General features: G+C 40.7%; 1 protein-coding gene across 26 annotated transcripts in view; it reads left to right on the top strand.

Annotated features, from left to right (window-relative positions):
* Positions 1-15552, top strand: part of VEPH1 (ventricular zone expressed PH domain containing 1) — a 364411-nt gene that overhangs the window by 132091 nt on the left and 216768 nt on the right. For all 26 annotated transcript variants that reach the window (XR_014822587.1, XR_014822588.1, XM_084987457.1 and 23 more), the window contains one exon: positions 14616-14836. Coding sequence is in view for 24 of the 26 variants with exons in the window: in XM_084987457.1 (XP_084843583.1) it covers positions 14616-14836 (221 nt within the window). In the remaining 2 variants the exon portion in view is untranslated. The remainder of the gene's footprint in view (positions 1-14615; positions 14837-15552) is intronic.

The following is a 15552-nucleotide window of genomic DNA, read 5'->3' as shown; positions in this document are numbered from 1 at the left end:
TAAAATGTCTACAAGTGTAGTGCTAAGTCCTGCCTGATGTTCCTAAGTGCAAGAAGGCTGTGATGTGCCTTATGGAGAAAATTTGTATGTTGTGTAAGCTTTGTTCAGACATGCATTATAGTGCTGTTGGCTGTGAGTTCAATTTTAATAATTAATGATCTATATCAATTAAGATGTCTTTAAATAGAAACACACATAAAACAAGGTTATGTATTGATCAGTTGATGAAAATATGTGACCAGAGGCTTTCAGGAATCTACCCTTGTATTTCCCCTAGAAGCAATGCTTCAGCATTCCCTTTTCAGTGTTGGAAGTGACTTCATAGAATACAGCTGCTATGAATAATAATAATTGACTGTGCACATGTGTGCACACACGCACACACAGTGATATATCGTCATATTCACCAGCAGTGTGAGGCTGTTAAGCAAAGTCCTCTGAGCTGAAATAATTTCCCACCTTTTCACACACTCCAGAGTAGGGTGCTCAGTTGTCCTAGTTTGTCCGTGATTGAGGGGTTTCCCAGGACAGGGAATTTCAATGCTAAAACCAGGAAAATCCCAGGACCAGTCAGAGTTGGCTCCCCTATGCTAGAGTTTGTTGAAGTCAAGGAATTGAGGTGGAGGAGGGGCCCATACTAACCCCTAAATTCTTGCTCTGAAGCTAGTAATCTCACTATCATTAGGAGGGAGACTCATGGAATAAAAGCACTCCCAAGCAGTTGAACACTGCCTGCCCCACTCAGGCTTCTGAGGGCTCCTAAGCAAAGGCTGGGGTCTCCCTGGCAAAGCTTCATTGAGAAAGCATTAACAATAAGCTCATTTTATTTTCATTCCTAACTGCCCTTGCAAGTGTCTCTTTGGTGTGTAGGGACATCTAAGAGTTGAATTATGAAGAGATACGATAATATGGACTAGTAAAAAAAGCAAGAATAACAGATGCCCAAGAAATAAAATATTTTCATTCAGTCAGCAAAATATATTCTTTGACTTTTGTAAATTGATAAAGGACAGAGAGAAAAGTGTGGATTTTAGGACCAAATCCCCATTTCCTAAATCAGAAACTTCTCAAATTTTGAGATATTTGAGACTCCATGTAGACTAGTGATTCACAACCCTAGCTCTACATTAGAATTATCTGGGAGAGGACAAGATGGCAGAGGAGTAGGGGGACACGCTCGCCCTCTCCCACAAACACAACAAAAAAAGCACATCTACAGAATAAATGACTCGCACAGAACAGCAACCAATCGCTGGCAGAGGAACCTAAACTCCAATAACAGCAAGAAGTTCGTGACATTACTGGGCAGAACGGGAGAAAAGAGGAGAGTGAGAGAAGGTGAATCTGAGCGGGACGGGCGCTCCCGAAAGGGAACTGCGGAGGAGAAAGGGATCCCGCACCCTGGAAAGTCACCTACCGGGGGAAAGATCAAACAAACCGGAGGAATCTCCAGATGCAGAGAAGAGTGTAGCAGTAAGTTGGAGTACGGAAAAGCTGATCAAGAACCCAATGGACCATCTGAACTATGGGCACAGTCACCAAAAATTGAGACGCCTGGGTGGGGGCTGGGCACCGAATCCTCGGCTCCAGAGGTTAGTCCCCAGGAAAGGGCTGGGGGACGCCTGGGTGGGGGCTGGGCACCGAGATCTCAGCTCCAGAGGTTAGTCCCCGAGAATGGGCTAGGGGGGCGGGGTGGAGTGGAAACTGCTTGGGAGGTCTAGAAACCAGTTGACGGGGCAGAGACTGCCTGGGAGACTAGAAAACAAAGCTGTCGCAGAGGAAGGGAGCAATACTCTAGGGGCGGGGAAGTGGAAAGCTGCATCAGAGGGAACCTGGGAGAAGAGCCTGGTCTGCGCCCGTGCTGGGGAGGGGAGAAAAGAAGGGATGGGTCCCCATAGAATACCCCCCACGCCACAGCAAGCTTACAGGCCCGCTAGCTAGCAGAAAGCTGTGCTTCCCAGTGCATCCCCTCCCCCCACCCCCACCACCCCCTACACTCTCACCGGACCTGGGGCTGCCTGCCATCCAGGAGGGCTGGCCTCAACAATTGCCTGAAGCCTACCACCGCAGGGGCTGTCCCTGCACAGGCCTGCTTGCCCTTTGGAGGGGCTACACTTCCGCAGAGCAGCACCAAACACCACCAGCCCCCGAGAAAAGGCCTGCAGCCCAGAAAAGCTAGAACAAGCCTAGCCAGGCCGTAAATACATCGGCCTAATTCTTGGACAGTTTTTCTGAGTCAGGCTGCCCCGGGGAGGAGCCTCTTGGATCTCCAACGGCCCTGCTACCCGCCCAAGCCCCCAGGGGGTGCCCTAGTGGATCAGCTGCATAGGACTGCCAGCTCCAGGCAGGACCCCCTGTAGCCCAGAAAAGCTGCAACAAGCCTGGCCAAGTCGGGAAAAGATCTCAGACGGTCTTTCTGAGTCGGGCTGCCCTGGGGAGGAGCCTCTTGGGTTTCCAGTGGCCCTGCTACCCGCCCAAGCCCCCAGGGGGTGCCCCACTCCAGCAGAATAGCTGCTCAGCACCAGCAGCCCCCTGGAAGAGCCCCTGCAGCCCAGAAAAGCTGCAACTAGCTCGGCCAGACTGTGAAAAGATCTGCCTACATTCTCAGGCTGTCCTTCTGAGTTGGGCTACCCTAGGGAAGAGCCTCTTAGGTTCTCAGTGACCCAGATAGCTGCTCCAGCCCCCAGGGGGTGATGCACCCCTGAAGAGCAGCTGCCCAACACCGCCAACCCCCTGCAAGAACCCCACAGCCTAAAAACACCAGAGCAAGCTCTGCATGACCAAGTGAAATCTGCTACCATCGTGGTGTGGACCTCCCAGTCCTGTCGGCCCTCAGGAAGTCCTCCTTTGCTTCAAAGAAACACTGTTAGTCCCATCAACACTCCAGAAAAGCCACACTGCCTCAAAAAAGATTGACCAACAACGCCAGCCCTCAGGAAATATTCCACGGCAGTGACAAGGCAAACACTGCCCGATAACGGAGAGTACAACTCCCTCAGGAGAAAGAAAACAACAAGCAAGATGAAGAAGCTGAGAAACCACCCCCAGTCAAACCAACAGGAGAACTCACCTAAAACAGTCACCAATGAAACAGATCTCTGCAGTCAGACAGACCTGGAGTTCAAAAGAGAAATAGTGAAAATACTGAAGGAATTAAGAGAAGATATGAACAGTAATGCAGATACCCTCAGAAAGGAACTAGAAAATATAAGGAGGAGCCAAGAAAAACTAGAACATTCATTTGCAGAGATGCAAACTGAACTAGGGGCAGTAAAAACCAGAATGAATAATGCAGAAGAACGAATCAGTGATATGGAAGATAGAATAATGGAAATCACTCAATCTGGTCAACAGACAGAAAACCGAATCAAAAAACTGGAAAGCAATATAAGAGACCTATGGGATAATATAAAGCGGGCCAATCTACGCATAATAGGAATTCCAGAAGGAGTAGAAAAAGATAAGGGAATGGAAAATATATTTGAAGAAATTATCGCTGGAAACTTCCCAAATCTAAAGGATACTGGGTTCAAGATACAAGAAGCACAGAGGGCCCCAAACAAACTGAACCCAAACAGACCCACACCAAGACACATCATAATAAAAATGGCAAAAGTTAGTGATAAAGAGAGGATCCTAAAGGCAGCAAGAGAAAAGCAGAATGTTACCTACAAGGGAGCCCCCATAAGAATATCAGCTGATTTCTCTACAGAAACACTACAGGCCAGGAGGGAATGGCAAGAGATATTTAAAGTGCTCAAAGGAAAAAATATGCAACCTAGAATACTCTATCCAGCAAGAATATCATTTAAAATAGAAGGGGAAATAAAAATTTTTCCCAACAAACAAAAACTTAAAGAATACAGCAACACAAAACCTAGGTTAAAGGAAATATTGAAAGAGCTTCTCTAAACCAAAAAGAAAGGAAGGAAAGGGAAGAAAAAAGAAAAGAAAAAAAAAAAAAAAAGAAGAGGAGGAAGAACTAGGACTGAGGAAAACGCAATCAGAGAGCCGTCACTCAAATAAGCCAGCATACAGATTTAATCATGAACATGCTTCAAACAAAATAAAATTAAAAAGAAAAAAATAAAAAAGAGTCATCAAAACCATAAAATGTGGGCAAGGGATGTCAGGAGGTAAATAACCCTTTTTGTTTATATGTATGTCTCTCTTCTTAATTTTAATATAGTAATGAAGTGTTTGAACTTACAGGACCATCAGGCTAAAACACACATTTATGGGAAGGGGTTAGCATACTTAAAAAACAGGGCAACCACAAGCCAAAACGAAATATTGCATTTGCAAAAAAAAAAAAAAAAAAGTACACTTAAGCAGGTAATAACAGGAGACCATCCAACCAAAAAAAAAAAAAAAAAAAAAAAAAAAGAAAGGAAGAATGGAGAACCATAGAATCAACTGTAACACGAGGTTCAAATGTCAATAAATAATCATCTATCAATTATCACCTTAAATGTCAATGGACTGAATGCCCCAATCAAAAAGACACAGAGTGGCTGAGTGGATAAAAAGGCAAAAACCTTCAATATGCTGCCTACAAGAAACTCACCTTAGGACAAAGGATACATATAGATTGAAAGTGAAAGGGTGAGGAAAAATATTTCACGCCAATAGACATGACAGAAAAGCAGGAGTCGCAACGCTCATATCAGACAAAATAGACTTTAAAACAAAAGACATAAAGAAAGACAAAGAAGGACACTACTTAATGATTAAGGGATCCATCCAAGGAGAGGATGTTACTATCATCAACATATATGCCCCAAATATAGGAGCACCCAGATACATACAACAAATATTAACAGACATAAAGGGAGAAATTAATCAGAATACAATCATAGTAGGAGACTTTAACACCCCACTCACATCAGTGGACAGATCGTCTAGACAGAAAACCAGTAAAGCAACAGAGATCCTAAAGGAAACAATAGAAAATTTAGACTTAATTGACATCTTCAGGACTCTACATCCAAAAACAAAATCAGAATACACATTCTTCTCAAATGCACATGGAATATTCTCAAGAATCGACCACATATTGGGACACAAAGCTAACCTCAACAAATTTAGAAGCATAGTAATTATTTCACGTATCTTCACTGACCACAATGCCATGAAATTAGAAATCAACCACAGGAAAAGAAATGAGAAAAAAACCTACTACATGGAGACTAAACAACATGCTACCAAAAAACCAATGGGTCAATGAGTAAATCAAGAAGGAAATTAAAAATTGCCTGCAGACAAATGATAATGAAGACACAACCTCTCAAAATCTATGGGACGCTGCAAAAGCAGTGCTCAGAGGGAAATTCATAGCGATACAGGCCTTTCTCAAAAAAGAAGAAAGATCCCAAATTGACAACTTAACCCTCCACCTAAATGAATTAGAAAAAGAAGAACAAAAAAGTCCTAAAGTCAGCAGAAGGAAGGAAATTATAAAGATCAAAGAAGAAATCAATAAAATAGAGATTCAAAAAACAATAGAGATAATTAATAAAACCAAGAGCTGGTTCTTTGAAAAGGTAAACAAAATTGACAAACCCCTGGCCAGACTCACTAAAAAGAGGAGAGAAAGAACACAAATAACCAAAATTATAAATGAAAAAGGAGAAATCACAACGGATACTGCAGAAATACAAAAAACCATAAGAGAATACTATGAACAACTATACGGCAACAAGTTTGACAATCTGGAAGAAATGGCCAATTTTCTAGAATCTTACAGCCTGCCAAAACTGAATCAAGAAGAAACAGACCAACTGAACAGACCGATCACTAGAAATGAAATTGAAGAGGTCATAAAGTCATTCCCTACAAATAAAAGTCCAGGACCAGATGGCTTCACAGGTGAATTCTATCAAACATATAAAGAGGAATTGGTGCCCATCCTCCTTAAACTCTTTCAAAAGGTTGAAGAAGAAGGAATACTCCCAAAGACATTCTATGATGCCACCATCACCCTCATTCCAGAACCAGGCAAAGATACCACCAAAAAAGAAAACTATCGCCCAATATCATTGATGAATATAGATGCAAAAATTCTCAACAAAATCTTAGCCAACCGAATCCAACAACATATCAAAAAAATTATACACCATGACCAGGTTGGGTTCATCCCAGGTTCACAAGGATGGTTCAACATACGCAAAGCAATCAGCATCATACACCACATTAACAAAAGAAAAGTCGAAAACCATATGATCATCTCAATAGATACAGAAAAAGCATTTGACAAAGTCCAACATCCATTCATAATCACGACCCTCGCCAAAGTGGGTATAGAGGGAACATTCCTGAACATAATCAAAGCCATTTATGATAAACCCACAGCAAATATAATCCTCAATGGGGAAAAACTGAAAGCCTTCTCACTCAAATCTGGAACAAGACAGGGATGCCCACTCTCACCACTGCTCTTCAACATCGTTTTGGAAGTCCTAGCCACAGCAATTAGACAAACAAAAGAAATAAAAGGCATCCATATAGGAAGAGAAGAGATCAAACTGTCACTGTATGCAGATGACATGATACTATACATAGAAAACCCTAAGGACTCAACCCCAAAACTCCTTGAACTGATTAATAAATTCAGCAAAATAGCAGGATATAAGATTAACATTCAGAAGTCAGTCGCATTTCTGTATACCAGCAATGAAACATTAGAAAAGGAATACAAAAATATAATACCTTTTAAAATTGCACCCCAAAAAATCAAATATCTCAGAACACACCTGACCAAGGAGGTAAAGGACCTATATGCCGAGAACTATAAACTTTAATCAAATAAATTAAAGAAGATGTAAAGAAATGGAAAGATATTCCATGTTCCTGGATTGGGAAAATCAATATTGTAAAAATGGCCATACTACCCAAAGCAATCTACAGATTCAATGCAATCCCTATCAAATTACCCATGACATTGTTCACAGAACTAGAACAAACAATCCAAACATTTATATGGAACCACAAAAGACCCAGAATTGCCAAAGCAATCCTGAGAAACAAAAACCAAGCAGGAGGCATAACTCTCCCAGACTTCAAGAAATACTACAAAGCCACAGTCATCAAGGCAGTGTGGTACTGGTATCAAAACAGACAGACAGACCAATGGGACAGAATAGAGAACCCAGAAATAAACCCTGACACCTATGGTCAATTAATCTTTGACAAGGGAGGCAAGAACATAAAATGGGAAAAAGAAAGTCTATTCAGCAAGCATTGCTGGGAAACCTGGACAGCTGCATGCAAAGCAATGAAACTAGAACACACCCTCACACCATGCACAAAAATAAACTCCAAATGGCTGAAAGACTTATATACAAGACAGGACACCATCAAACTCCTAGAAGAGAACATAGGCAAAACACTCTCTGACATCAACCTCATGAATATTTTCTCAGGTAAGTCTCCCAAAGCAATAGAAATAAGAGCAAAAATAAACCAATGGGACCTAATCAAACTGAAAAGCTTTTGCACAGAAGAGGAAACCAAAACAACAAAAAGACAACTTATAGAATGGGAGAAAGTAGTTTCAAATGACGCAACGGACAAGGGCTTAATCTCTAGAACATATAACCAACTTATACAAATCAAGAGCGAAAAAGCCAAAAACCCAGTAGAAAAGTGGGCTAAAGACCTGAATAGACTATTATCCAAGGAAGATATACAGATGGCCAACAAGCACATGAAAAAATGCTCAACATCGCTGATTATAAGAGAAATGCAAATCAAAACTACCATGAGATACCACCTCACACCAGTCAGAATGGCCATCATTAATAAATCCACAAATAACAAGTGCTGGAGGGGCTGTGGAGAAAAGGGAACCCTCCTGCACTGTTGGTGGGAATGTAAACTGGTACAGCCACTATGGAGAACAGTTTGGAGATACCTTAGAAATCTATACATAGAACTTCCATATGACCCCGCAATCCCACTCTTGGGCATCTATCCGGACAAAGCTCTACTTAAAAGAGACACATGCACCCGCATGTTCATTGCAGCACTATTCACAATAGCCAGGACATGGAAACAACCTAAATGTCCATCGACAGATGATTGGATTCGGAAGAAGTGGTATATATACACAATGGAATACTACTCAGCCATAAAAAAGGATGACATCATGCCATTTGCAGCAACATGGATGGAAGTAGAGAATCTCATACTGAGTGAAATGAGCCAGAAAGACAAAGACAAATACCATATGATATCACTTATAACTGGAATCTAATATCCAGCACAAATGAACATCCTCTCAGAAAAGAAAATCATGGACTTGGAGAAGAGACTTGTGGTTGCCTGATGGGAGGGGGAGGGAGTGGGAGGGACCGGGAGCTTGGGCTTATCAGATACAACTTAGAATAGATTTACAAGGAGATCCTGCTGAATAGTATTGAGAACTTTGTCTAGATACTCATGTTGCAACAGAAGAAAGGGTGGGGAAAAAAATGTAATTGTAATGTATACATGTAAGGATAACCTGACGCCCTTGATGTACAGTGGGAAAATTAAAAAAATATTAAAAAAAAGAATTATCTGGGAAGTTTAAAAAAATTGTATGCCTAGACTCCACTCATTATAAGGCAGTTAAATAGAAACAGGAGGAAGGGGAGTTATTTGGCATTGAAATTGTTCTAAAAACTTCCAGGTGTTTCTAACGTATAGCCAGGGCTGAGACCCTCTCACAAGGAGGAGAGTGTTGAGAAATGATTTCAGGAAGATTCCACGGAGAAGAATTTTGTTATCAATTGGTGATGATTGCTTCATGTGGAAGGCAGAGGAAGGTACAAGCAGCATTCAGGGCTGCACTAGACCATCTTTTTCAGCTAGTCAGAATGGAAACATTCACATTCTGGAATCAGGTAGATCAGATTCCATCTTGGCTCTGCTGCTACGACTCTATTACCTGTGTAATCTTGGTCAAGAGGTTGCCCCTCTTGTCATCAGTATTTTCATCCTGTTATCCATTTTGCAAGATTTTCGTGAGGATTAAATGAGGAAGTAGATGCCAAGTACCTGGTGCATAATAAATGCTTAAGAAAGGGAAACTATCATCATTATAACCAGGCACCCACATTTTCATTTTTGGACACTGTCAGATCTACATTTTGTTATCCTGACAAAGAAATAGCAGAAGAGCTTTATGAGATAATAATAACAGTATTTTACAAACAAAAATGAATAACACACAAAAAATGAATGGTATGACCAAGGCAGTTTTACAAGCACATGATCTAGTTCAGTTCAGCAAATCACTGCCTATGGGCCAAATCCAGCTACACCTATTCATTTACTTATTGTCTATGCCTCTTTTCCCATAACAGTTACCACATGGCCCATAAAGCCAAAAATATTTACTATCTGGTTCTTTACAGAAAATCTTTGTTGACCCTTGATTCTAATTCATCACTTCTCACTGTGGTCCTGAGAACCCTTTAGGGAATCTGCAAGGTCAAAGCTATTTTCACACTAATACTCACACATCATTGCCCTTTTTCACCATGTTGAAAAGACAAAAACAGTGCCTTAGCACAAATGAAGACAGTGACATCAGAACCTATTCGTTGTGGGAGTTCCTGTTGTGGCACAGTGGAAATGAATCCAACTAGGAACCACGAGGTTGTGAGTTCAGTCCCTGGCCTCACTCAGTGGGTTAAGGATCTGGTGTTGCCATGAGCTGTGGTATAGGTGGCAGATGTGGCTCAGATCCCACATTGCTGTGGCTGTGGTGTAGGCTGGCAGCTATAGCTCCTATTGGACCCCTAGCCTGGGAACCTCCATACGCTGTGTGTGCGACCCTTAAAATCGAAAAAAAAAAAAAAGTACTCATTGTTTTCTTCTTCACCATCACATACTTGTAGGGAAGAAACCAAACAAACAAAAAGCTAGTTTCACTTAATTTAGGTTGGCACTATTACTCTTTTGAGCCTGATAACTTGGTTTCAGAGGGCTTTCCTGTGCACTAGATCCTACCAGCCCCTCCCCCCCCACCCCCAGCTGTGACAATCAAAAACATCTCCAGACCTTTTTTTTTTTAATTTCTCAGTTTTAACTTAACACATGGTAACTGTCAATAGATATAGCTCAGATAAACAAAACCTCTTTGGGGTCTTCTATAATTTTTAAGCAGTAAAAAGGTCCTGAGACCAAAGGGTTTGAGATCTGCTGGCCTATTTTGTGTTTACAGCGTATTGATGTTTATACTACTAAATCAAAAATAATTAAGTGAAAAGGATCACACAACTGAAAATGAACAAGACGCAGGAAAAAGTAGTGGGAAAATATGTGCCTGGGTGGGTTTGGGCTCTTTAGTGGGAGGATAGAGGTATAAACAGCAACGACACAGCTCTAGAGACACAGGGGCCAGTGTGGCTTGGAGCAAATTAGGCTTCTTCTATCTTTGCCTTAATTTCTGTCATGTAAAATGGCTGTGATCACAGTACTTGATAGTATTATTGAGAGGATTACACGAATCAATACATAAAAGCATGAAATAGGTTTGGCATTCCAGATTATATTCTCTGGGTCAGCTCTCATTATTTTAATAATAAATAATCAATTTGTGTCAGAAAGGATGAAGTTGAGGTCAGGCCTGCCATTAAGGCACACAGGTGTACCTGACCCTAACCCCACAGTGGGATGACTGAAAGCAGAAAAATGTAGTCACTAGCACCCCTGGAGACAAAATGTCATGGAGCCAAAAAAAAAAAAAAAAAGAATCTCCTAAACCCCTTCTTACCTCAACATCACACGTTCTAATCCAGAATCACATCTGTTACCCCTGTGAGGTACATGGACATGCTCCAAGGTTTCAAAATAAATGATGTGAGGTTGGCTTGGTTTCAATATGTTAGTTCCAGAGCAGTTGTAACTTTTCGTGTTCCCGTGCTATGATTAATTTTCCCTTCAGCTCAATTTGGCTGCCAGAAGATCATCCAGAATTGTGTTGATTACAGCAGATATGCACACAGCCATACTCACCTTTAGGAAGACATGTGCTTTCAAAAAAGGGCTCTTCATGAAACCATAGGGACACTTCTTACATAAGCAAATGAAATGTTTGTGGACTGACTTTAAAAAATTGCTAAAGAATAATTTGAAGCTAAAGCTGAGACCGTTACTTGGAATTTGAAATTGCATTCTCCATAGTAAAGTGTCACATCTGTGCCTCAGTTCTTATCTCTTCCGACCTCCCTGTGTCAGTCAGGATGTGTTTTAATGTAATTGTCTTCTGTAGTTACTGAGAATATTGGGTTTAGAGTATAAAACCTTGTTGAATTCAAATGTCATATTCTCTGTGCCATCTGGCCAGACTGCACTATTTAACATTAACCTCCCTCCCTTGGTCTCCCCATTCTGCTTCATTTTCCTTTGAGGAGCATTTCTCCATCCTCACACTTTATATTTTACACACGTATTTTGTTTATTATCTTTCTGCCTCATTATCATGGCAGACATTTTTATCCTTTTTCTTCAGTACAGTGTTTCTAGCTTCTTAAATAGTTTCTGGCACAAGATAGGGACCCCCATATCCAGCTTTTGCCTTTAAAGGAAGACGGAAAAACATTCCTGTGATACATCATACCCGGTGAATTCACATACAGAACCCTCACATGAATGAAAACATCTACGTTGAAAGAAATAGTAGACTCAAGAATGCCTAAGTGACCTTCTACAAGCTAGCAATTACATGAACCAAAGTATAAAATGCAGTGTCAGGAACTTGTTCCAATGACCTTTATTTTTCATTTATCTAGTATTGTTATCCTTCAGTGAAAAAATAGCTCTTCAGTTAGCTGTCCAGCTCATAGAAGTGAGGGCCTCAGTCATACATAGACAGTGCACTGTGCACTAGGGGTTCTTAACAAATGGTTATTAAGGGATTGATTGGCAGATGTACCCCCTTCCCCAAGAGATGTGTTCCAGTGCAAATGAATATGGAATCTTTGAAAACCCAGTGAAGTATTAAAGACTAGGGAAGTTCACTATTGAAATCTGTTTTGCAGTAAATTCTTCTCTTAAAACACAGAATCCCTTTGCAACTACATACTTTATTTATAAAATCATATTTTGGTATATAAGGTTTGCTTAAATCAGTGAATGGAGACATACACATTGGATATATATGCTACAGTCTCAGTTCTGTACCAGGCTGATGATTGATGTATGAGAAATAGCCCCTTCAAGAGACTTGAGTGGTACATGCGACCATTAGGGAATTACAAATGTAAAAGGAGAATTGCGGGTTCCTTAAAAGGCAGAGCTCACTTCTTGTTCACATTTGTGATGCCTGGTATTTGGCACAGGCATAGTTTAGGCATGCGATACTGACTTGGTGATTTCATAAAATACACATGAATAAACAAATGATAAAATGCAATAAAGTACTAAAGATTTTTTAAAAGAGCTTATAATGCAGTGAAAATTCAGACAAAAGAGGTCACTGGGGATGGCTTCATGGAGGAGACAGGACAGGAGTTACATCTTGAAAGAAATGAAGGCTCCAAATGCCTTCAAAGGGGAAAAAGAAATTCCTAGCTTGAAGTGTATTTTAGACCTGTACACTTATTACTTAAAAGGATTTTGAGCATCAGCCTGTGATATGTATTTATTTGTAATTATACGTATGTATCTATTACACTACCATTCTACCATTATGAAAGTTTTTCAGTACCTAAAAATAAGATTTTAAAAGAGCAGTAAAAGATGAAATAAGCATATTTTAAATTGTTTTTATTTACTTATTAATGTATGTCATTGTTTATATTGGACAACAGTCTACATTTCAAATAACCCTCTATATAATTTTGAATTTGGGTGCTAACTTCAGGTCATGTTGGGGTTGAATCATGTCACCTCATAATATGGCTGATGAGGAGTTCTGGTAGGTATAGGAGCCATGCCAGCTAAGCCATTTTCTTGTTATTTACTCATATGTATGTTATCCATACTGTCTTTCATCTTCAGTTTCTTTGAAGGAACCTATTTAAGTCAACTATGAGAGTCGACTTAATTAAAGCTAGGTAATAGAATCTACCCATTCAGCCAGGCACATAAAATCTGTAACATGCTGACAAATGCTTAAAGTGAACAAATGAGTAAGATGGGATGTCCTGTGGAGAGAGGGTAAACCAGTGTGATACATGGCATCAGCTGACAGATGGATGGATCGAGGGGGCCACTGACCAAGCCTCCCCTGTGCATGTGGAGTTAGTGAGTCACAGGCATGGAGGCTTGGCCCAAAGAGGAACCAGAGTTGGAAAGGATAGGTATGTGGGGTCAGATTGTTAATGGTGGTTGAGAGATTTGGACCTGGCAAGATAGGCTCATGAGACTCTTTACATATTTTTAAGAAAGGAGTAACAGGAAAAATATTTTATTTTCTTAAAAAATTGTCTTGGAAATCAGGAAAAAAATTAAAATCTCAAAGAAGCCAATTCAGAGGCATTATGAATGAAACATATTGTTTAGCTTCAGCTAGTTCACTAAGTAAACTCCCCATAGAATTGTCATCAGCAAGTCATAGGACTCTGACTTTCTTTTAACTATAGACCTTAGTTCTTTATTGTTCTTTCCCACCCCAACTTTCCTGAGCTATAATTGAAAAAGAAAATTATAGGATATTTAAAGTATACAGGAGTTCACGTCATGGCTCAGTGGTTAACAAATCCAACTAGGAACCATGAGGTTACAGGTTCGACCCCTGGCCTCGCTCAGTGGGTTAAGGATCCAGCATTACCGTGAGCTGTGGTGTAGGTTGCAGACACTGCTCGGATCCCGCGTTGCTGTGGCTCTGGCATAGGCCGGCAGCTACAGCTCTGATTAGACCCCTAGCCTGGGAACCTCCATATGCTGCAGAAGCGGCCCTAGAAATGGCAAAAAGACAAAATAAATAAATAAATAAAATAATAATAATAAAGTATACAATGTGATGATTTGATATACTTCATGTCGTTACAGCATTCCCCCATCAAGTTAATTAACACATCTGTTATCCCGCACATTTTAGCAAATTTCCATTATACAATAGTGTTATCAGCTATGGTTACCATGTTATACGTTATATCCTCAGACCTTAAAGTTTGTACCATTTAACAACTTTTCCTATCTCCCCATCCCTTGGCAACCACTTTTCTAGTTTCTGCTTCTGGTGGGTTGACTTTTTAATTTTATTGTTTTTAGATTCCATATATAACAGATGCCATGAAGTATTTGTCTTTCTCCGTCTGGCTCATTTCACTTAGCGTAATGCCTCCAGATTCATTTATGTTGGCACAAATGTGGGGGTCCTTCTTTTTTGTGGCTGGATAATTTTTCATTCTGTATCTATTTTCTTTATTCATGCATCTGTCAGTGGACACTAAGGTTACTTTCATGTCTTGGCTGTTGGGCATAATGCTGCTATGAATGTAGCAGTGCAGATAGTTCTTTGAGATAATGATTTTGTTTTCTTTGGATAGGTTCCCAGAAGTGCGATTGGTGGCCCATAGGTTAGTTCTATTTTCATAGAACCGCCATACTCTTTTCCATAGCAGCTGCCCCAGTTTCCATCCCCACCAACAGCTGTACCTGTTCTACATTGTTCTTGGCAGGAGAGAGCCAGGAGCTGCCTGCCGTTCCTGGTGAGTCAGCTGGCCAACATGGAACACTCGTTTCACCATATTCTCCTGCTAGAGATTAAAAGCATCACAGATACCTTCTCCTCCATTCTGGGCCCTCAGAGCAGAGATATCTTCCGCATGAGCAACAGCTTCACTGCCATTGCCAAGCTCCTTACCCGACAACTGGAAACCGCCATGGCCAGAAGTGACAGGTGAGCAGGAATTCCTGGGTACCTCGGGGATTTATTGTGAACCCACAGAGGCAAGGCACAGAAGGCTGTGCTTTCTTTTGTAGGCATAAAAGTTCCCAAAGAAAGCCAAACTCACTATCTCAACATTGAGTAACTCTTGAGTACCTATGGCACTTGCCAGAATTTTTTCTAAATCTGTGAAAACCAGAAGGTAACTAAAAGAATTCTTAAAAGTGCAGAAAAATATAGTAAAGGAATAAGAATGTAGTACAAACAATAATGTTTATAGAATTATTTATTTATTCAATAAGTGTTTAACAATTCTCCCTACCAGGAACTCTGCCAAAAGCTAGACATGTAGAGGCATAAAACATGTTCCTTTACCCAAAGAGTTCATTGTCTAGTGAAGAGGTAAATATTAAGTGGGTAATTAGAGAATCGTGGGAAGGTTGTGCTAATTATGATGATTCAAGGAATTTGAGGAACACAGATTGGGGGTACCTACTTCTGTGTGGAATGGAGAGGACTGGAAAGCTGAGATGAGGGAAGGCTTCCCAGAAGAGGTGATATTTTGAACCAAGTCTTGAAAGATGACTAGATTACACTACGCTGGCTTTAGGGTAGCATGTGAAAGAACACAGCTCTTTCTGGAAACAGAAATCATTTTGTCTGGCTAGCATGTGTGTTACAAGGAGAACAATATGAGATAATACCGATGAAATGGTAGGTAGGAACCA

This window comes from Sus scrofa, chromosome 13 (assembly GCF_054392235.1).
Source record: "Sus scrofa isolate SSC_HxYL_T2T_F1_AM1 chromosome 13, Sscrofa_HxYL_maternal_Yorkshire_Landrace_v2.0, whole genome shotgun sequence".
NCBI lineage: Eukaryota > Metazoa > Chordata > Mammalia > Artiodactyla > Suidae > Sus > Sus scrofa.
The sequence above is the reverse complement of the archived record's forward strand: the minus strand, read 5'-3'. Positions and strand labels throughout refer to the sequence as shown.